This window comes from Anticarsia gemmatalis, chromosome 14 (assembly GCF_050436995.1).
Source record: "Anticarsia gemmatalis isolate Benzon Research Colony breed Stoneville strain chromosome 14, ilAntGemm2 primary, whole genome shotgun sequence".
In the NCBI taxonomy this organism is placed as follows: Eukaryota; Metazoa; Arthropoda; class Insecta; order Lepidoptera; family Erebidae; genus Anticarsia; species Anticarsia gemmatalis.
Window position 1 is genome coordinate 10,360,692 of NC_134758.1, and position 24,760 is coordinate 10,385,451.

At 34.7% G+C, this 24,760-nt stretch overlaps 1 protein-coding gene across 2 annotated transcripts in view; it reads right to left on the minus strand.

Annotated features, from left to right (window-relative positions):
• LOC142978171 (putative E3 ubiquitin-protein ligase RNF144A) overlaps positions 1-24,760 on the minus strand; it is a 162,277-nt gene that overhangs the window by 46,991 nt on the left and 90,526 nt on the right. For both annotated transcript variants that reach the window (XM_076122494.1, XM_076122495.1), the window contains 2 exons: positions 23,045-23,189; positions 22,573-22,702 (listed from right to left, as the gene is read on the minus strand). In XM_076122494.1, coding sequence (XP_075978609.1) covers positions 22,573-22,702; positions 23,045-23,189 — 275 coding nt within the window. The remainder of the gene's footprint in view (positions 1-22,572; positions 22,703-23,044; positions 23,190-24,760) is intronic.

Genomic DNA, 24,760 nt, shown 5'->3' on the forward strand with positions numbered 1-24,760 from the left:
TCAAGAATGAATTTGCGCAATGCGTTTTTTGGTTGATGTATTTTTTTAAACTTGAGACTGAATTCATTTCGTAATTAATAAGATATATTTAATTATCATCTTCAGCTTGTTATGTGCTATTCTTTTATTGATACTGGAATAAAAAAATATTATGAAATTATTATCGCCAATGTTCGGATTTTACCATTTAAAAATTACGTGTCACGTTTAACTTTAATAACATTTTATGAAAAAAAAAACATTTAAGTAAATATAAGTAAACAAAATACAGCTTCCGGGATAATTGTGCTTTCAAAATAAATTAATAATATAAGAGGGTACTTTATACTAGAAAACAGTAGATATACGGTATTTATAAAACCGCTTCAGTACACAGCACTACAGACTGCCTAGCGGTATTTCCCCGCTAAATTTCCTTCAGTTAAATACCACTTCAACCCTTGTAGAGCACTTAAGAAATTCTCGAGAGGTTACTCGTGGCTTTCCAAGGCTTTGGTTTAGGCGAAACAAGGCCAGGGTGTCGGATATCTAAAGATAATACGATAAAATTATTTCTTGAATATTTGTGGTGGAAAAGTGGCGAAGGTGCACAGCGGTCGGAGTAACTCAAAAAAATCTCGTTACTGCATAAATAATTATAATCCTTTCTAACGATTTCTCTCAAATATAAGCTTTGGCAAAATCTAAATCAGGGGCCGCTCGTTGATTTAGTATTTACCTTCTGATTCTCGGCAAGAGGTTCAATACTGGTATGACTGGCGTGAGCGGGAGGGTCATGCCCGCAGTTGTAGACTAGAATGATGATGAACTACTTTTATTTACTTAAAGTCACCGAGAGATTGTTTTCTGCAAAGGTGGTCTTTTTCGAAAAAGGGTCATCCTGACGTCAGTTTTCCAAGTTCGTAATTTATCATAGTTAAAAACAATTATAAGAACTAGTGTTATAATCTCTCATTTTACGTGACTGAAGCAAATTAACATAAATACGTTTGATAAATAACTAGTTTCGGGTAGTAAATTACAGGTAGTCTTGTTAGCCTGTCAAAGTGAACTGGGTTAAAGTCATTAGTACATAGTTAGCTTTGTATAAAAAATATGATTTATCTCAATATTAATGAAGCATGCATCTAAAAAGTTTCATGGAGAATCCAAAACATGACGGCATTTGAACATTCGTCCATCTTATATAAACGAAGTCCTGTCATCGCGGCTGCGGTCAGCTTGCGACCACAGTGAGTGCAACCTGCGCCGAAACGTTAGGCATTTCAAGGTAGAATGCGTGTTCGCGTTAATTCCCGTATTGAGTCAAATAATGTCAAAAATTTTTTGATCACATTATCACCTACGCGTTGCTTCGCGAAACGATTGTCGTGCCGTGGACTATTATGATACAATACTGTTAGCATCGGCGATAGGCGATTTTGCGACTGTATGCTTTAATGCGTTTTGGTAACGAGCAGCGTTCGCATGGAGTATCAGAACCGTGCGTTTAAGTTAAGAACTATTTCGGTGTTGCATCACGTTTTGGCGTCTTCTTATCATACTTTCGTAACGAATATGTGCGAAGTGTAGGGATATGCGACTGAATCGCCGCGTTTGGCGTTTTTGAACGCCCGATGGACTGTTTTAACGCTGTAATTAGCAGTTAAATCGCCAATGCAAAAAGTGGCATGCCCGCTCACGCTCTATGGCTTGTTAGTTGAATGTATTAAAATTGAAAATGTTGCTGCTGACTCATATAAGTCATATTCACATATAAAACAATAATATGTAATGAAAGGTTACGGAACTATTTACGATTTTATGTGAAACGTGTCGGAACACGTGTCTTACTGTGTTGTATGAAACAAAGTATTTTTCATTACTATGGATTTTATACCGTGGTTGATAGACAAGAGTTATTGATGGGGATATATTATTTTCATATAAAACTTTATACCTAGTTAATAAAAGAATTTGTCTTTAAGTCAAAAGAAAACATTTGAAACTATAGACGCAAAATAAACTTCGCCCATTTACACGCTTTTTCTAAATTTTCAAGTTTTCTGGGGTTTACTTATCTTTGCTTTATTATCAATACCCTTACTTAGTCACATAAATCAGACTAAAGAATACTATTTTAAGCCTACAATTCGTTTTGTTGATATCGAAACTGCAGTTTCCTATTGACAAGAGAGCAGAATAAATATTTGTATGTTTATTATGTAATTTCCCAGTGCGGCAGTTGATAGAAAACAAAAATATTTGTATTGTCTCCTAAGAAACTATGTAGATTGGCGACCCTAAGCATTGTTTACGATAGTCGTGATTAGAAACGATCCGTTAATTGCATTGTTCGTTTGTATGAAGGAACAAAAAGCCGTATAGCCGACGGATAAACAATCAATTAGTATTCATTAAGATGTTATACATTCTTTAGTAAGTGAAGGAAACATTGTTGTGTGAGGATCTTCCGTATACAATATACATGGAATGTAAAGGAATCTTTTAAATATAAAAGGCAATAAAAATATAGACTAATTGCCGAGAGGGCAAAAATCTATATAGAAAGAGAGACGAATTTTTTTGTAGAAGAACTAAGGCAAATTCTGTAAAAGTAACTCTGAGGAAGCGTGTCAAAATTCGAACAAAATAAAATAATGAAGAAAAGTCATTTCTAAAACCGCACAAGAGACATTTTAGTTGAATACAGTGATAGAAATTACAAGATATTCTGCAACCACGGCCAGAGCCGGAGTCTAATTGGGCAGTCCAAAGCAAAATTGATGTTCGCGTTTATTCCCTTATAGTATTAGATAATAAACATGCAAAGCAAAACTTTAAAAGCTAAAACTACAAGATTACTTGAAGATTAAAATTTCATTTGAGCAAAGTTGAACCAAGCGTGGAGTGGTAAGTAGAAGCATTCGCCTCCCACGCAAGTGGTTAAGTGTTCGAGCCCAAGGCAATGTACCGATGAGTTTTCAAAGTTATATCTGTATTAGAAAACTTGTTTAACTGAGTGTACTTTAAACAGTTCTTGAACGCATGAAAAGTGTACGCATTTAGCCAGTATGGATTTATTGGATTAATTACCGAACCTATATCTTTCATTCCGTTAGATCCAGCAGTCTTACCCCCGGTTTCTGAGTATATTTAGCGGTAGTTTATCTATTCAATAGCGTTTTATTTGTATGATTTTTAACTCATTGAATAGATAAACTGCCGCTAAATATACCTCAGAAACCGAGGGTTAAAGTTGTGCAAAGTAAGCGCGTTTAGGCAGCATGGTGGACTTAAATTTAGCCTATCTCTTTCATCTCCTCTCTCTCGCGAGGAGACCCACGCCTAGTAGTGACAAAGAGTTCAGACTTCATCTCTCTTTCGCTCCGGGGGAAGACCAATGGCTAACAGCATATTTATTGTTATACTAGCAGCCCGGCCCCAGCTTCGAGTGACACCAGGTTAACCTCAACAACAACAAATACAATAACACCTTCCTCGACAACCCATATACCTATTGATAGACGAATTGACTGTCTCCATGGCTCAGTGGTTTAGATCGCCACACCGCTACCACTGCTTCGGGAGGTCGTGGGTTCGGTTCCTTCACGGGACAATTTTAATGGTGTGATCCACAAATAAATGTTTCGGGTCTAGTTTTTTTTTGTGTCTGTTGTTTGTATGTTTGTAAAAGTCCCCGCGACACAAGAGCTATTCCTAGTGCGGGAGTTGTCTTTAAAAAAAAATGAAAATCCATGCAGTAGACTTTTAGTTTATCGCGAACAGACTTTACAACATGTAGTGATGATCTTGTACACCTTAAAGATTAGATCATTTACTACATCTAAGTGCGTCGAGGTGTTAATTCTCTCATCTCGATCATAAGCCGTGATCTATCATGTACTACAACTTTATAATTCGTATTACGTTAGAGAGGCTGTTATATTAAATTACGCCCTTGGTTTCAATCGGGGACTACCTTGGTGGTTGTATTATGTGTTCTTTCGGCATGTGTATCAAATTATTCTTTGTTGAGTCATTCACCGCATACAAACTTTTGGGTCACTTCTATACAAATCTATACGGACTTATTAAAGTCCTCTTTTCTTTCAGATCGAAATGAGCGGGACCGAGATATTGCCTCGTGAGGCTGCTCGCTCAATCAGTACCCGGCTATTCGATCTCAAGGTTTCGGATTCACATCTCAAGATGAGCAAAGGGAGCGTAAAAAAAAAATATTTACATACTATTGAAACTAGCCTCACCCCCAATAAAATCGAGACGCGAAAATAAACAACGTAACGTGGGTGTATTAAACACCTCTGCTAATACCTTCGTGTATAACGTGCTTTAAACACCCACGCTTTAAAAAATGTCCTTAAATGTCAGTCTAGTAGTTTCCAGGGAAAAGGTTAACCAATATTAATTACCTCGTATTCAGTGTTAAAACGTAACATTTAATTAAAATACCTAGCGTAGGATGTTTTCCGAGTAGTCCTACTGATAAAATAAATGCGAAAGTTTGTGATGTACGTACGATGAATATGCGTATGTAAGCGTATGTTTGCGACTCTTCACGCAAAAAATACTGCACGGAAATAGATGAAATTTTGTACACAGATAGTTTATAGCCTGAATTAACACAGAAGCTTAACCCTAGGAAATCTTTTCACCCGGACAAGTCGCGGATATAAGCTCAACACTATAACTATCACACATACACTAAGTATATTTTATAGAATTAATTTCCCTTGCATATCTGTCTGTCTGTTCACTCTAAACTCATTTTATACTGAACACATTTTCATGCGATTTGCATCAATAGATAATGATTCTCGAGAAGACGTTTTAGTGGATAATTTCTTTAGGTTAGCCCGGGCGGATTGCTAGTGGTTAAATAAACTCGTCACATAAAATTCTCTGTACAAATAAAACGTCAGGAATGTCAAGTGTAAAGTAAATGGAACAATGTATTTATTACGTGTGAATCAGAGCGGAGAGCTTGTTAATTAATCTCAATGTAAGGTCTGTTTACTTATACAGTCGTGAGCATAAGTGTGTTGGCAAATATTGTCTCATTTTCAAGAGCGTAGAATGTAGATACATTTTTGGTTTCATAGTAGAGTCTTGCTTTATGATTGATATGAGGTTTTATTTAGACTAGACGCCAGTGAATCTGGTTAAGTTAGTTTTCTTTAGTATTTTATAAAGTTATACATAACTGCCTAGTAAGCTGAGCTGCCTCTTCCTGCTTAAGGGTTCCTTAAAGAGATATCCTAAATGTTATCAGACTAACCTAAACCTTACTTCTAAATATGAATAAGTAGGTAATGGACCTAAAAATAAATAGGCATGAAGTTTTCATGAAAGGACAGAAAATATTTCAATGCGCATAAAAATGTAGAAGAAGAATTTATTACTATGACTGTACTTGATATTTTTGTTGAAATGATATTATTTATTGGTTTGTCCAAGGAGTTAGAAGGGGAGGTCGTGATAGGAGGATGAGCAACATGAGCAATGACCATGCTAATTGGTTGTGGACTTTGCTCTATATTATTGAAATAAATAGTATTATAATGATAATCTTCAAACCGATTAATATAAGTTATCATTGAGACGTTACTCGTGTTAACTGACAATGAAATTGAAGACCCATGAGTTCGTCTGTATTTTTAATATTCATTGTGAATACACGTGTAAATAATCCATAACAAAAACAAAATATTTTTGTAAGAGTTCGATCTAAAGTCATACAAAGTCGGTCTTGTTTGACAATATGTATCTATGTGAATTAAACAAAGGAAGTTTGTCGAGATGCAATGCAATGGAACATTCATATAAAAAATGATTTTTATATGTATGTTCCATTGCAGGTATCATAATTTTGACTAAAAATCTGTTGGCATATAAAGAAAAAGAAGAATAAGTCTAGACTTATTCTCATTTTCTTAGGCACTTGTCCCACCGCCAACGATGAACGAGTAACGAGTAGAGCTAGAATTGGAAACGAGTTGGCGAGCCGCGGGGAGCGAGTGCGTAGTTGCGGTAGTTGTGTAGCTCTGCTACAAACGAGTGTGCGAGTGAGGCGAGTGATCGCTCGCATCACTGTCATCATCGTAGAGAAATGACAGCTCGTTGCTCTCTCGACGTGTGTTCTAATCGCGCGAGTATTGCTGAGCGAGTGTTATCTGTCATGGCTCTGGTCGCTTAGCAACAAACTAGTGAAGCGAGTACTCGCCGTCAATGTGAACAGTCAGCGATCAACTGTTTGTATATGTGTCTCTTTTGTTTACATGGAATACATATCTACTATACGTTTCTTGAACGAGAAAATAGCCGATAGTTTGTCGTTTTCTCGTCGGCGGTGGGACAAGTGCCTTACTCTTTGCGGTCATATATGTATGTGACCGAAAAGTATCTACCACTTTCGTAGATGTGGCTTTAAATACAAGTAGGCAGGTACTAAAGCGTTTTAGCCTTTTCCTCTATCTATCGACTTTTCACTTAGAAAGTTACGTAAAACAATTCTTATATAAGGAAAACGTCTGCAATACAGAATACAACCTGCGCCGAGTCAGCGGGAAGTAATCTAGCGAATTTGGCACCAACACCTGCAGTTTCCAACCAAACTTATAAAAATGTATACAGGTAGAATTTTATATTGTTAGCTAAGAATATCTTAGGTTATTTGTTTTTAAATATGTATTAGAAAATGGTTTGCAGGTATCGTAGTCGTGGAATTGTAACAGGACTTTAGTATTTCTAATATTACTATCAAAGATTTTATTGAATTTTACTATTTTTAACTATATAAAGATTTGAGGCGCTCTTAGTTAAACGATAAGTGAGTTCTGCAACAAAGACATTCTATAGATGGGTGGTCGCATGGTGGTATTTGAGCAGTGCGTCTCCGTACTTCGGAGAGCACGTCAACAGTGAACCCCAGTAGTTGCAATTGCAAATAAAACAATCATGTCATTTTAAGAGCCTTCGGAAGGTTAAGACATTTACACTAGGTAGAAATATTCATACAATCAATGAATTAAAAGTGATCTGTAGGTAGGAAATAAATTGCTCTTAAATAAATAAACAATTAAAAAATATTTTAGCGATATTTTGCATATCTAAATAAATCATCCTGAAAGTTACACGTGGCAATAAACAAGCGTATTACCTATTCAAAGATCGATAGTTCTATTCTAGTCCTTTCTGGGAAACCTGTGCATTGTCGAGTCAGTGAAGTAAATAATAGCTATATAACGGAAAATATATAGTAAATAAACGTTAGAAAAATAGTACTTAATCACCATGCACTTAACTAACGATTATTATTAAATAATAATTAATTAATCCTATCACTAAGATCTAGCTGCTTGTCTGTCCCCAGCCTGTACCTGGCTATCCGTAAAAATTAAACATTTTTTTTACGAATATCTATTTTAACTTTATTTTTATTACAAATATTAGTGCATATGTAATCATATAGATATCAACTGCAACCGCTCAAAGCTCATATCACTGTAAGTATAATGATTATAAAAACTAATTATGATAGTAATTTTTTGATTATGCTCAGTCATAGTCCTTAATTGGTTGCAGCTTTTTACAAGGCAAAATATATAAAAAAAATAACTATAAAAAGCAGTGAATATATAAAATACTGTATTCATTTCTCCGTAAAATGAATATGAAAAAGTAATATTTTATAAAATAGCAATATAAATAGAAAACTTGCAATGGAACATTTTTCCCGGAAATTCAATTCAATCTGACGGACTCAATTCAGCGGCTCTAGGAAATATGAAATAGATTAAAAAACTATTGGAAAAATACTCAAACGAAATGAAAATAAAAAAAATACTGTATCTCTTTTTCCAGGTAAGTATTAAACCTCCTGTTGTCTATTTTATTATGACATGTACAGCTACTAGCCTATTACACTGTAGCAACAAAACAAAGTAAAAACTACCTTCATCGAAAACTACAATTTCCTTTTACGGTGAAAGATTTCCTTCCACTTGTGTTGCGATTACAGTCTCTAATCTCTCTAAATAAATAATAAAAATACGTTATACTTAAAATTATACAAAGAACCTCACGTGACTGAGCGTAAATCATCTACTCATACTATAACTGCGAAATGTTGTGAGGATGTATGCATGTTTGTTAGTCTTTAACGCAAAAACTAGTAAACGGATTTGGATGTAATTTTGTGCACAGAGAGTTTATAATCTGAATTATCAGATAGGATACCATTTTCCCGATAATCCTTTTCACGCGAACGTTGCAGGCAAAAACTAGTAGGCTATCTTTTAAGAAAAATAGTTTTCCTCGAAATCAAGGAACATTTTCTACAATTCCTCTTTGAAAAGGCCTCGGATGTCCATCAACATCACTCAAAGTTTATATTAAAGTTCTTTTCAGTGTGTCAGGTGGCACATTTACAAGTCGTTGAACTAGGTCAGTCCAGGTCGTTGCAGACGCCCTGTATCTGAAGCCGTGTGACCCATAAAACGTGTTGGGCGTTAATGTTAGTTTTAAGGGAAAGTAATGAGGTGTTGAAAGTAGAGCCTGATTGGTGACCAATGTTTGGTTTTGAAGCAACAAGTTGAAAGAAAAATAGCATTAAGTAGATAGACTTCTTTTATTTTCATTTTGTAATTCCAGAAGAGGACTTGACTATAGACTGGACATTACACAGACACAATAGCTATTAGAAAAGAAAATCTTGATACATATTTTGAGTTCTAAATTACCCGACTAATTGGTGTAGGCCTTATAGGTATAATTTGTGAAATAAGTAATTTAAGCACTACTCAAAGATGAAATGACCATGATGAACGGTTTAACAGTTATAACGACTTTTACGATAAGGCTAACTTTTCCAATACAATGCTTCTCATCTAAACCAACGACACTATCAATACCTATGTCATAACGTGCCTTAATTAGACCGATAATAATTACACTATTTTTAACGTCTCAATAACAACTAGGTAGAACTATAAACAAGGAACTTCTGTAAATGTTTCAGTTTTACCATTCGGCTACAGAATACCGAAAAAAAACATAAATGATTATCAAGATTTAAATCAATCAATAAACATTACAATAAGACCTCGTTTTGCCTCAGAAACATCACGAAGTTTAAGCACAAAACACATCTTACATATGCATCTCTGTATTTGCAATCCCACATTCCAAGCGACAGTTATTGGCTTGGTTTACTTGCAACACATCCAAGTTCACGGCTGTAACACAATCCACGGAGCAATATCCAGATATTGACTTTGAGGACTGCGATATGTAGTGCAATTCTGTTATGTCAACTGGATGAAATTGAATGACAGATGGTGTAAGAACAGCTGCTTATTGATCAGGGAAGATTAGATAGAAACAATCTCATTTTATTATGGTGTTAGGAAACAAATATTAACCCTAGGTCATCCGTAGATATATTTAAGTTACCAGAACATTGAGCGACGCCTTTAAAATGGGCATAATTCTTTTATCAGTAATCAGACACCTATGTTCGTCATTTTTATTTCGGTCATATGAAATTCGTCGAAAGTTCGCTTCTTAAACTCTAGCGAAATGGAGTCCTAACTTTCGAGTTTAGGTGGAAAACCGGGAAATCCAGTTCATTGCCCTAAAATATTATATTTTATCATACCCTTAACTACTTATCCATAACGTTAATCTATTCTAAAAAAAGCAACCATACGAAGTACCAAATTATATCAGTGTTATCCTGCAAAAACGTCGGGTGGCCAGATTGTAAAGATCATACCAAGAGGATTTTTTTTTGGTCTCTACCTACCCCTATGAGAACAAGGCGTGATTATATTTACGTATATAAAACAAACCAATCACACAATCAGCAATATAAACGGCAGTGCAGAAAAGGTGCACTCTCTCCTCCTCTCGCAACAGACTATAAGTAACGTAGGTAACATTGAGCGGAGTCAAGAACCAGGCCGCAGACAAACCGGTAACATTACCCCCATTGTATCAGGAAGCGGACAGTACTGATTGCAGATTATAACGCTTTTTATGCAAGATATTATCTTCTTTATTCAATATTTTCTGAGCTTTACAAGACAGGATAGGTAGGTAACGTCAGACAAATTGATACTGTAAATAGGGAACCTGTATAAGTGTTTACATTTATTTGGTATACCTAATCTATTAAAAACAACCTGTAACCCAACCAGCTTTTCTAATGGATTTCTTGCCAATTTTGAACACCATCCAATGTTTACAAGCAATTTATGTATTTTTTATTTTATAAGTTTGGTACCTTCAAGTAATCCAACTGTTAACATTTCTTTAGTGCCTACTTACTCTTTTATGTTTTTAGGAGCCATTTTCCTATTAAAACAGTAATATCAATCTACAAGTCTCTTTCGTCCTTGCTTGGCTAGACAAGCAAGCGCTTTGGAATAGCAAGTAATCGTTTGTCTTCCACAATTCCAAGCTAAAGCTTGTTTCAATTTTAGACAGTAACAATCTTTAACCCACAACTGCATAATCGAAGCCAAAAGTTATTTGCTCAAACTGAATATAGTTTGTATACAATTTCATAGTGTTTTAGAAAAACAATTTCTTTTTTTTACAGATCAGAAGTTCTATGTTTCACTGCATCATTGTCTTAACACAGCGTATAACAAACATTCTACTGGCTTCAATTACCAGTGTCTATTACATCAAAACTCATCAATATTAATCCGCACATACATCATAAAGTTCTGCTATCGCTACAGAGGCTGGGACAGGCGTATCTCGGCGAAGCTGTTGCAATATTCATTGGTACGCCATTGAATTATTCAGAGTCGAGTGTATTGGAGCCAGTTGCCGTTTCTTTACGACAACGTGCAAACTTGTACTGCATTTGTACAACTGTACTCAATCTTGTTATGTTATTTGTTTTATAGGAATTATGTAAGTACTTTTCTTTTTTTAACACGTTCGCTGCCCCCGACGCGTATGTGCGTTTCGTAAAACGCACATACGCGTCGGGGGCAGCGAACGTGTTAACCCTTTGACCGCCACGGTCGGCTATACTCGACAAATCAGAAAGTGAAATATAGTGTCGGGAGCAGGTTCTGATTTGTTGAGTATAGCCGACCGTGGCGGTCAAAGGGTTAAACCTATTACAGCGCTACTGCTGGGCAAGGGTCCTCCCAAACGAGGGAGGGGTTAGACATTGAGTCCACCACGCTGGTCAACTGCGTGTTGAGGACTATTCTCTTATAATTTAGAAATTCCTATTGTGGTTTAAGAAATGAAGGTAATGTTGGAGAATAAGTTCAGTGTTTCTTGATTATTATCTAATGTTATACAAGCATTAATGAGACCATTCAACTAGGCTACAATAACAGGCATTGATCGCAAACTAAACTATGACTATAACTACATTTGCCAATAATCTCTACAAGTAATGTACAATAAACATTTGTCGCCATAGCCAGTTGCGCTCACCGGTCGGTAAACCATCTGTGGGTTAAGCAAACCTTGGCGCGGTCATACCATAGATGGGTGACCGCATAGTGGTATTTGAACTGTGCATCTCCGTGCTTCGGAGGGCACGTAAAAAGTCGGTCCCGGTTGTTTTCAATTAAGATAACAGTCGTTAAGCCACGTCAAAGGCCTTCGGGCGGCTTGAACAACTTTGACACTAGGTTGACCACCATACGATAAGAAGAACATTTATATGAAGTAGCGGGTATGTTTTCTAGAAAATACATACAAATGTAAATGAACAGATGCAGTCAGATTATCAAGTAGGAAAGATAGATACTGAATGTGAAATGTCTAAGCCGAAGGTTTTGATGATCACATACGATGTTGTTAGACATTAATCAGTACTAACTAAGGCCAAGTATTTACCTACCAGTTTCGAAATCAAGGCATCTTTAAACTATTATAGAAAATATATTAAACGTCACTCGTAACGGATACTATTCTTCATTATTGATGACAAACGAGAAAGTGTTATAGAAATGAAAATATAGTAATGAATGAAATAATAGTCATAAGTGTCACCATTTTAGAAAATAATTCATTTTGAAAATGCTCTAAAATGTTTAAAACACTTCTTGACAGGATGCCAGATTTTCAGTCACGGCTAGGCCAAATTACTACAGGCATTCTTTAATCTGGCACCGCTACTTAGAACATTGATGATGATTCATGATGAAGCCTTCTATGATGACAATTACAAGTGATCATGTCCACTATGTCCAGTCGTTTATGGAATACAAATAAAATAGTTTAAAGCCACATTGTTTATTCAAATCCAAACTCAAAATAATATATCCTAAATCAAGTTTGCCTAGTGTTCAAATTTTGGCAAAACATATTCTAAAAAACATAAACAAAACAGGTATTTTTACAATTCTAATATAAAATACTAGGTTTTTTGGAGGTCAACATCTCACTATTTTCAGAACAAGTTTCTTTTTACTTATGAATAGTCAAAAGATTTATCAAAAATGCACTATAAAACACAAAAACATACATTAGTAGGTGCAACATCACTACATATAGTATAAAACAAAGTGGCTTTCCGCTGTCTGCCCCTATGTACATATGCTTAAATATTTAAAACTACGCAACGGATTTTGATGAGGTTCTTTTAATGGATAGAGTGATTCAAGAGGCAGGCTTAAGTGTAAAAATTGTAAAGTATTTTTGTTCAATAATAGTTTTAACTGAGCGAAGTCGGGACGGTCCTTAAGTACGAAAAATAAATAAATATATAACACAAAAACACGCGCTGTAATTCAAGAAAAAAGATCCCGAACCGTCTGTTAGTATATATTTTTTACTAAAACTTTATTTTACCAATACCATATGGCTAGATATTTCTAGTACTTTAGGTCTTGTCTAAATATATTCGTTTGCACGCGACCCACATCTCGAAAAACTACCAAAACGTGTTTATAACCGGTTGTAAATTATTTAGACTGTACATCACGTGTCTTAGGGCTAATACGGGCAGAATTAACTTAATAATAAACTTAGGTAAGGTCGACAATAGAAGCACTCCTTTGAGCAAATAAGAATCAGGAGAAATTCATTTCATTTTCTTTTCTACTTACAACTAAAGGGTATTTTTTCATCGATAAATTATTTCCGGAATAACCTTTACAATTAAATGGTTTTCTATTCCCTATCTTAAATTACTAAGGATCGCGCCACTGAAACTTTTTGGAGATAGACGGTTGGTAGTTATTCTGTAGGAGAATCAACAATAAGAATATCAGCCTTTTATTGCTATAGTAATACAATTTTCAGAAAAAATTCTAATCGTTCTAGAAACTCTGCTTTTTAGTAGTATTTTTTCTGTGTCAACCTCGCTTCGTTGCCTATCAATGGACACTTTTTGACGGCAATAAGAAGTGTTATAAAAACAAAAACCTTGAATAAACAATGTACTTAACAATACAAATTAAAGTAAGATAATGTTTCTCTTTTGTTATTTTTTGTGTTACGTGGCTATAGGCTTGACCTTCTATTACATAATGTAAACAAAAGTATGCCTTCAACTTAGTTGCCAACTGAAATAAAATCGTCACTACGCGTCGAAAAATCGCTCGCATCTGTATTAAAGATTTTATTTCGAAATACTAGATTGTGTCCTTAAAATAAGTGAGTAGTTTTGACAGGCAATAATACATAATAATATGGATAGATAAATCTAAAGTAAAACTTAACCAGACAAAAAAGTTGAAAACTTGCGAATATGCATTGTGCAGTGTGCATCAGTTAGATATCATCTGAGGTATAAATACTAATAAATAGCAAATAGGGAGATGGGCGCATGAATAGAACATGCACTGAGCTTACTTAGATAAAAGGCGTTAAAACCAATATATTCAAAGTAGACTAAACTATATCTCAAATACATGAAACTCGGTTCAAGCTGTACTCTTCCTCAGAAAATAGTGAAATCATGCGATATTTTCCACAAAATATATCAATATAGATAGGTGGTAAATGTAAACATGTCTGGCGGAATCGATCTGCTATCAACCGGACACACGTACCGAATCATAAAGCTTTTATTTATATCTCTGATAGTTTACATTATGAAATGAAACTCAGTAGCCCGATTCTCTTCCTCCATCGACTATTGACAACCGACTAGCTAACGAGAAATTTTGTACGCAAACCTGATCAACGCCTCTAACGGGCGTCGCAGGAACTATTGTTGCATTGCAGTACATTTTAACTCTCGATACTCGACAGCACCGATTGTAGAGAATAGTGCTACAGGAATGACCTAATAACATGTCTTATTTAAGTCAAATATTGGCATATTCAAGTTAAATACTTCACGAATGGTTTACACGCTACAAGAAGCTCTAAACATTAAATGTATAATTTCTTATATTATTCCGATGAGTATATGGCAAAGGACTGGCAAAAAGTGGCAAGGAGTGTATTCATACACCTCTGCCAACACATTAGGCTATAACAGCCGTGATAATATGTATGTATAGTAAAAATAAGACTAAGTAAAGCTTAGAAAACGCTATATGTGTCACAACAACTTATTGTGTAAACACAATGAATTACTAGACAAACATGACTAAAATAGTCTATACTTGTAATATTCGTAATTAAAATCCTTTACAGGAAAACCAAAAGGATATCCTCGCATACAAATATAATAATATCCCTTTAATTTCCTTTGAAACAAAAACGAATGATTGATCATTGAATTGTGGGAAGTCTATTAAGTTCTAAATGTTATATACAAACCGCAACAACGGATCTAACTTATATAGGTACCTAGTATATAATAAATATGACACATTTTAATAAAATAATCCATATAAAGCATTTGAAGTGATTTATTTGCGGTCAACTGGTACAATTCCAGTTAATAGTTTAGTCATTTCAAAATTATATAACAACAACAATTTTCCTATTTACTGCTATAATGTACTAAAGACCGGTCAAGTGCGAGTGGGACTCGTGCACGAATCCATACGGTACCATCCATATTAATAAGAATGAATCACCGATATGTATTTTTTATATGTTATAAACTAGATTAACACATTTTTTTTTTATTTTTTTTAATAACCCATATCTGTCCCACTGCAGGGCAAGGGTCTCCTCCCAAACAAGGGGGAGGGGTTAGGCCTTGAGTCCACCACGCTGGCCAAGTGCGGGTTGGGGACTTTGCATGCCCTCAATAAATGTATTAAACAAATTTTAGGCATGCAAGATGCAAGGTTTCCTCACGATGTTTTCCTTCACCGTTAGAGCAAGTGATAATTATTTCTAATACACACATAACTTCGAAAAGTCATTGGTGTGTTGCCTCGGGTTCGAACCTGCAACCACTTGCGTGGGAGGTGCCAACTTAAACCACTCGGCTATCACATAGGATACTTTAAACCACGAACTTTTTTTTACGTGTAAGAAGTCGCGGGAGGAAATTAGTGTTATAACAATAGCCATAATTTTCTTAAAATTAAATTTATTTATTTCCATAATGTTTATAAAAAACGGGCCCTTAAAACCAGATTGAACAGAGTGACCTGAATTGAGCGGAAACAAGTAGCCACTCGCCGGAAACGACGGAAGACATTATGAAAGGGCAGCAACCGGTAAATTAACATACTAATAAACTCACACACATTTATTTATGAGAATTTCAAACTTAAGTGTATCTTGCTTATACATAATATCGCGCGTTTTATACCCGACAGATTATAATGCTTAAGAAAATATAAATGCCATCAAAAGCATTCTGTAAAAACCCCAAGTCTCGCAGCTCAGTCTCTCTGCCGTAAAACGTTGTGAGATCTATATAATACCAAGTCGATTAATCTATTTAGTCTCTACTTAAAGGACCTTCTGTCTTAAGTTATTACATTAGTAATTATCACGCCAATATAAAAAAAATACGTTTAAAACAAGAGAAAGAAAGCGCACTGATTTAGAACAAAACGTTACTTATATACTTCTAAATAAATACTTATAAAGTATGTTACTTATATACTTCTAAACAAAGATACATTAACTACCAGGCTCAGAACAGATGGAAAAACAACAAAAAGATATAGAACGAGTATAGTATAACTATCTAGAATACCGGTAAAAAAACTTGGTTATGTAATACCAGTCTGTCTTACCCCCGATTTCTGAATACATTTAGCGGTAGTTTATCTATTTAATAGCGTTTTTTATATGACTACCGTTTACTGTACCTCAGAAACCGGGGGTTAAAATTTGCTCTTAATTTGTGAACCGGGTAGGTGGTAAAATGAATGAGATTAAGCTAAATTTTGAAATTACCTCGACAGACGTTGACCTTTTCACAGGTTTAAGGTATGGGTGTGTTGGGTATAGTGGCTCAAGCGGAAGGGACTTGACGACAGGTATTTATTGATATAGCCTTTGAGACAAGGCCGGTCACTCACCGCGGTCACTGATCCACAGACTTAATGCAGGTAACTGCGATTGTTCTTAACTGTCGCGGTTTTACTGGCATTTAAATAACGGCTGAGCACAAACAGATCTGAGACAACTACAAGTAGATCTCAAAAATACTGGAACTACTTAGTGACTTCGATTTTATTCCAGGGTTATAAATATCGGGCTTAAAGCAACTAGATCACACTGATACTGTTTCAGAGGATCGTTTAGAACTGATAAAGAAATTGAAGCACCTTCACAAGATGCATCTTTAAGATCTAAAGAAAGATTCAAGACTCAAGAGATTCAAGGCAGTGACAATGCGATTGTCTTTAAAATGCCATCTTTACCGATTAATGACTGCAAAGATATAAGTATTCTATACAAGTCTTATAGATATTTCATTGGCAAGTTTTATTCAAATGTAAGAATAAAAAACATATCCAAAAGCAGTGTTTTATACTCAGGCTTTTCCTACAGAGGTATAATACGGAAAATGGAGGGATAGATTAGATTGCGGAAGGATCGGAAAATGTAATAAAGTTTCCCTAACAGTCACGTTTAATAAAAGTCATGATATTTTAGGAATATCGGTGCCTAATATAAAACCAATTTCTTCCATAAATGAATAAAATATGAGGTAAGCAAATACGGAAATAAATGAATGAGTCACGCGGAAAAGTTAAAGTAAGTAATTAGATTCATACATACATACATACATAAAATCATACTTTTTCTCGTAGGGGTAGGCAGAGACTAGATTCAATAATACCACTAATATAACTCCTGTAATACCAATAATATAGGGGAGTATGAAATACACGATACATAAGCCTTTTGGTCGCTTATTGACATATAATAAGTGAGCTTAATTAATACCTAAAAAAACGTAGAAGCCTAGTATTTTACCAGACAATAATAAATATTTACGCATATTAAATACCTGACGTTTCGGCGCAGATTACACAGGCCGTGGTCACAGACTGACAAAAAAGTCTAGGAACCTAGTTCAAGCGCGACACACTTGAACCATATAATAGGAAATCATAAATATGAGAAACTACCAATAAAAGTATTGTGAAACTCGATATCTCCTTTGATATTGCATTTGCATTCATAAAGAGAAAATCTTTGGATAATGTCGCCGCATCTTTACAGCGACTTTCATACAGTTCTAGAAATTAACATCGTTTATATGCAATTTTACGTCGACGTCCTATTTTCTATGTCATTTCTAACAACAACAACTATTTTACAGATTAATATTCATCATCTTCATGATGTCTGTTTAATAAAACCAAAGGTTTTGCAAAGTTCCGCAATCATTCCTATATTACACTTAAATTATAATGACCATATCACGTCAACTGAGCTTCTACTACTATGCTTGAAAAAAAACAAACTTCTTAAAGCCTTACTTATAAAACAAAACAAATATTTTAATATTATTTATTAATTTCGCTAAGAATGAGGATAATAATAATGAGGAAAAGGTCTTAATTTGTAGAACAAAAAGGCCCAATATAACGATTCATACAATTTTCTTGAGAAAGATATAAAACCTTCTTAGTGATAATAACGAAAGAGAACAGGGGATTTATTTTTGCGGACGGTATTTTGGAAACGTCAGTGAATGACTTAGCGAAATGTAATCATACAATAATTATTTCATATCTTGATAAAGATAATAATCTACACTTATGTAATAAAGCTGATGAAACTGAAAATTGTTTTGGCGTCATAATCTCAGGAACTACTGGTCTTATTTGGAAGATTATTTTACCAATAGAAATTTAAATAATCTCCGACACGTTATTTAAATTTTTAAATCTGGAATTTCAGGCTAAGAAATCTGCAGCATCATCAACTATATTAGAGTCGGCTTCCAGTCTCAACGGATGCGGCTGAATACAAGTATTTTACATGGACCGACTGTCAATCAGACCTCCAAAACCTAGTAACCTGGGTTTTAACACGCCACGCCTCAATAAGTCTGGTTGACAAACTTCCAAGCTTCTGATTACTGTTCACGATCTTTTTGAAAATGACAGCCGGAATACATAATTCGACGCACCTTCCGAATCACGGAGCAACTCGATATGTATGAGATGATCTCCCATCCACAGAATGACCTCGGCAAGCGTAGCTTAACCCGAGAGATCGATTCCTCTAATAAAATCTCAAGCAGTAAGCTCATATTAAAAAGAAAATAATATAACAATGTTAAATGCTGTATAAATTCACATACATGTATAATTTTACAACTTCCTTTGCTTTCGCAAAGGCCTTTCTCGTGATCGTAATCTTGATATGCATTTCCTACCAATTAGCGGCCTGTGTTGTAAATATTAAGTAGAGTCGTTAACCTTTGTAAAGACAAAAAAGGTTAATTTGAATACAAGGAAGGCCCTTCATGATTTCATATGAACTTATATGAAAAAATGCAAAAAGGGTATGTATGTATGTTCCAATTTTACACTAAAAAAAATTACCTTAAAGTTCCTTAACGATTTAATTAATTTTCACTTAATCTGGAACTACAACCAAGACCACTTTTAGATTACAAACCTTACATTAAATCTAATTTTAATGACTTATCCTGTTTTTGCAAGAATATTATTAAAAATAAAAATTAGGCATAGTCTTTTTTGATAAGGCACAGATATTTCTGTTTCATTCTGTTTAATTTGGTAACGTTAAGTCAGTCCGCCCGCGAAAAAGGCCGATGTAAGTCGGTCGAAACGACAAAATCTACAAAAATGACTGAAATTATACGTTTTCTCCTATAAATCCTACAAACTAATGCTAGTTCCAACGTCCTCTTAGTCCATAATATATCAAGTTCTAGGACACGATACTGATCGAGTCGTTGACCTCCGGCGCTGCCAACCTTACAGATCAAACGATGTGCGTGTACGCATACACAATTAATGTAATAAAATTATTTGTATAAAGCAATAATAAATAGCAGTGCTGCTAAAAGATTGCTTGGAAATTAATTTCAAATAGTAAATTTTTTGGTGTTATTCGAAATATGTAATTTTGCATGAACCAAAAACTGATTATGGTGTTTCTACACATATTTGTAACATCTTTAATCATGTACCCGTATTTGCTAAATAAAAATTTGACTTTAAATTTGGTCTTCAGGTTTATTTATGTATATAGAAATACACATATATGTTACAGGATGACTTTGGTTGTGCTTATGTTATTTTTAGAGAGACGATTAATCAAAATTATATGAGTTTTTTGTTCAATAGAGCATAAAAGATATGCTCTAAGAAAAAAACGCAAAAAGTATGATAGCAATGAAGAATTTCTGCATAAAAAGTTAGGTCTTTAAAAATCTCTATATTTACGTTTAATAATTTTCAGAATCCTGAATAATTCCTTCTAAAAATATAAATGCAACCAACGGTGTCTAAAAACTTACACTTTTATTACTAAGTTATGGGTTATGCATTGTGGTTTTATTACAAAATACATTTTAACAAATTCATATAATACGAATGTTTTGTTTTATTGCTACTTTTTCCTTAATGTAAAGCCTTTCTAAACGAAAGGAAAGAGGATTTAAACTTTTAAGTAATAAAACAAAAATTAAAATGGAATCATAACAAATTAATTGTTTTTACCCATTACTACTTTGGGCATGTATCATACCCATATTCATCTGAAACGGTAACCTATTATTGTCCCCCTGCCGGGCACGGGTATTCAACGGAAATGATAGAGGTTTCACACTTTTAATCCACCATGCTAATCAAGAACTTAACATTCCTTGAAACTTGACAAGGACTCTCCCAAAATCTTTAATGTTCTGTCAAAAAACAAAATCTAATACCTCCTTTGCCTAAATCCTTTTAATGAAAACTTTTTACACAAATAAAGTGTTAGTTACATAAACAAAGCACAGTTAACATAACGGTTATGTTCTAAAGATGCAACACGTGTGGTTGTTATAAATAACCCGCTATATAAGGCCTGATAGTGATTCATAAGGTTGCCAATTAACCTTCAGAGCTTCGTGTAAACGTCTTAGGGTTGGCAACTGGCTGAAATTGTTACTGAAAAAGTAAAATTTTACAGACCTCTTTATTTTATATTGATTTTTAAGTAGTATTTAAGTGCATTCTGTTTTTTTCCACTTCTTACTATTGCACTACTTTCTACTTAAAAATACATTCAATAAAAATGTCATTTTGCTATATTAAGTCGATATCATTTGATCGGCTTCTCGAAAAGTAAACAGTTAATTTTACTTGTCACTCGGTATTTATCTATGTGTGCTAAAAAAGTAAATATGGCAGCGTCTTGCTGCTATGCGCAAAAAAGAAATGGTGGGAATATAATAGTGTTTATTCCATAAAAAAAACCCTTTCAAATTGCAATAACTTCTGTAGAAGTATATTTGACTAGCTGACCCGCGCAACTTCGCTTGCGTCACATTAGAGAGAATGGGACATATTTTCCCCGTTTTTGAAACATTTTTCGTTGCTACTCCGCTCCTAATGGCCGTAGCGTGATGTTATATAGCCTATAACCTTCCTCGATGAATGGATTTTTTCAAATCGGACCAGTAGTTCCTGAGATTAGCGCGTTCAAACAAACAAACAAACAATCAAACAAACAAACTTTTCAGCTTTATAATATTAGTATAGATAGGAATAATTTACTCGATCAACATCCAAAAGCTTTACAACACCCTGCAAATATTTTAGTTGTAAGTGGCAGCCCTAACGGTTGATCAGTGATTGTGGTGCATAGGACTGCGAATGAGTGACTAATTAATGCTGTAGTCTGTTTCAAGTGGAGTTTCATGCGTTGATTGCGCTTTGCATTTATAGTGAGTTATGTTCAGAGAAATGTGTTTTTTTATTGTTTTGAGTGTTTATAAGTTAAGGGGTTGAAAATATGAGCTCTTGATTTGTCTCTTCGTAGTATTTGACTCTTGATTGATTGGTTAATAATAATACACCGTATTCCAAATATTGCTGAGTGGTTGAAATTGGCACTATTTTTGTTTAATTGATAATAAAATGAATAGACCATTTCTTTAATATTGTTTGTGTGGAATACAACATAAAAAAAATTCATCATCAAATTGACCGGAGAAGTCTTCAAAATAACAGTTTTAATTCATTTTGATTTTGTAATTAGATATTAACGATTGCTATGATAACTCTAAAGTCCTAGTCTAAAGTAGTAGTCCCTTTTGGGATAAGAAAATACTGTCTTTCAGTTTGTCCTTTAGGACCTACATAGTCAAAGACAGTCCATTCAATTACATTATTACTAAACAGCTGCTTTCGAAAATGAAATAATACGCTAACCAATATTAGTAATATGTTTAAAAATAGATATAAATTACTTCGGGTCTAAAATTCGAGAAGGTTCTAAAACAAACTAATCTGTTTTCAAATCCTCCGTGAGTGGGCATAACATTTCCAAATTTACAATCCAATTTATTTCCGAATCGAGACAAATCTCCATTCTTCCATGTAATCAAGGTTCTAATTAACCAGATTTTTCCTTAATTTGTTTTTTTGTTCTTCAGATGTCTTAATTACATTTTGATGAGAAACTAATTGATTTGATGACATGGAACTGTGATTGCCGGTCGCCTTGCATGGACATTTGCGTTTTAAGAAATTAATTATCGCCATAAATTAAAAGGAATTTGGTAACAATTATTCCATATTGGCATGTTATTATTTTTTCGTTTCCCGACTCGATGTATATTTTCTTTCAGTAATGCCTTTTTGTACATATATTTAAGGATTCATGGTCGGTATTTCGTGGACCACAATACAGGGTAGTGATGAAGAAAATTACAATCACGAAACCAAGCACTGAGTACCAATAATATTATAAAGCAACAGAACTCAAACGCGATAGAAAATTAAAAGTTAGGATACGTGGATCATGAGTCAGCCCGTCACCACGGTCGATGTAATTCGATCGAAACGTCGGGTAAACAAATAAGGTATCCTCTTTAATTTTAAATCGCGTTTAAGACCCGTTGCATTATAATATAATGGGTACAAGTCGCGAGAGTTAAAAATCGTTAACTGAGTACTAAGTAACAACGCTCGAGTCTTATTACAAAAACAAGTGTGTGGTATTCCACCATGTTAAAAGACTGACCTTTGTGCAGAAGGAGCATCCGCAGCCGGAGATCATGGTGATCTTCTCCGGCGTGGCGTCTTCGAGACATAGCTTGCAGTTGATGGGGGCAGCCGGGACGAAACCACCGCCGGCGCCGTCCAGGGAATACCTGGTGAAGATAAAGTTATAGTCATCAATGGATTTTGTTTATTATGGAAATTAAAACGTATGGAATATTCATATTAAAATTTTATACCACAAGATAATTCCTCTATAAATCAATCATCAAAATTTTGATATCAGGAGAACCTACGTCGGTTTTTTAGAGTAAACCTAATTTCCTGTGATTAGCATAGTAACACAGATGGCATTATAAATGTCACAACGTTTAAGCCCAATGCGAGGGTACTCAAGACAACTACGCAGCTATCGTATTAACCACGACAATACTGCGGGAAGGCGGCCAAATAAGTTATAAGTATACAGGAAGATTTGTATGTGTGTTTGTTACCTGGAGCCACCAGCGCCGGCGAGTGACAGCAGCGATGAGCAACGGGAGCAGACGGAGGGCGCGCGCAGTCTATTGTGTGCCCTGATTGGCTCCGAGCTCTTCTCGCGATCAGTCAGCGCGAGCACCGTCGAGCACTTTCTTAGACCTGGGGGACAAACACATACCGACATTTAGAAATGTAGAAATGAAAACATATTCTGTTCGAAATAGCAATATGTGCCATGTCGCTTCGGCACAGACAGAATCAGTAGTGAACCAGATAATAAGAACTAAGGGAATCCTTTACAACATGGTTGTCACACAGGGCAGTCAAAGGTTTTCCGAAGACGGGCATTAGGGCAGAAACCAGGGGCCGTTCAACCTATTTTCTGTTTTTATTTTGAATTCTGATCTGTATATCAGACTGATGGAGATAGTTTAAAGACTGAGGCATAATAATAGCTAGTAATTTGCAGTTCCACTAAGTGAAGGTCATAAGAGAAATTGCGACCTAACCCGAATGAGTAAGAACACTTTGGCACAACTTTGTAAAACTATAATGCACTGTAGTAACGGCTAATGTATTTGAACACGAAACTTGCTTTGATTGCCGCATTAAATCATAAAGTATAATGTACATTTTTATTGGTTTTGTTATTACTGATGATGAGACCACTGAACGTAAAGAAGTAAAACTTAAATCAAGTCATTTACACAAGTTTAAAAAATCTAAGACGGTCTATTTTACACTAAATCAAAAGAAGAATTGCTTGAACAAATAAGTCCCTTGAGTTAAATAACGAGACGCAAAAAAACCATAAGTATTTCTGTACAAGTTTATAGCACCCGGATAAAAAAGAAGCCTATGCATTCTCCGAATTATGATCTATCACCAGGAAGATACCATCACCAAGTCTTTTTTATAATTGTGTTATCAAGTGGATTTCATCAAGAGTAATTCACTCTTCTAATAGCATCAAAAACACAGCTTCACTTACTAAACAAAAAGTCATCTACAAACATCCAATAACAACCCCAGAAATGCTTCACACCCCTTATTGTTACTTAATGACCAACTACCCCTATTTGCATATCCATACCATATTGAATTTAGCTGAATACCCTCCAATATCAATAGGCTATCGAATGTCAATAGAAAGTTAGTGGAGTGTAAGCCTTAAGGCTTTTGTTTTAAACTAATATGGTGAATGGAGTCAAGTCGCAGACGATTAGGCTTAAGACAAAGGATTGATGATTATCAGGTTTGTTTGCTGGAGAGGATAGATTGTGAGAGTCTTTATCTGTTAGTTAGAAAACCTTATTTTATAGATAGTAAAGTGAATATTATAAGTGCATATTCGAAATGAAATTAATTGAAGTATAAATGTGGGCTATTTTTTGTTAAACATTTTAACATGTAATTTTAAAAAAATCATCGGCACCGCGACTGTTATGGTATCAAACAGAATAAAGTGCATAGATTATTTTTCAATGTGATTAATTGATTCGCTGAAGTTTTAGTATGCAACTTGATCAACAGTGTATTAATACCCAAATAATATTAGAAAATGATTTTCCGTCGATAAAAAAATATAATTTTGTTCTATGCTACTTTCAATAATACGCTATACAACTTGTTAATCATAACACTAAACACTACATAAGTGACAATGACCTACAAAGCCCCAGCTAATTCAAAATTTCGTCAGGGCTTGTGACTCAGTGTTGATTTGCGAG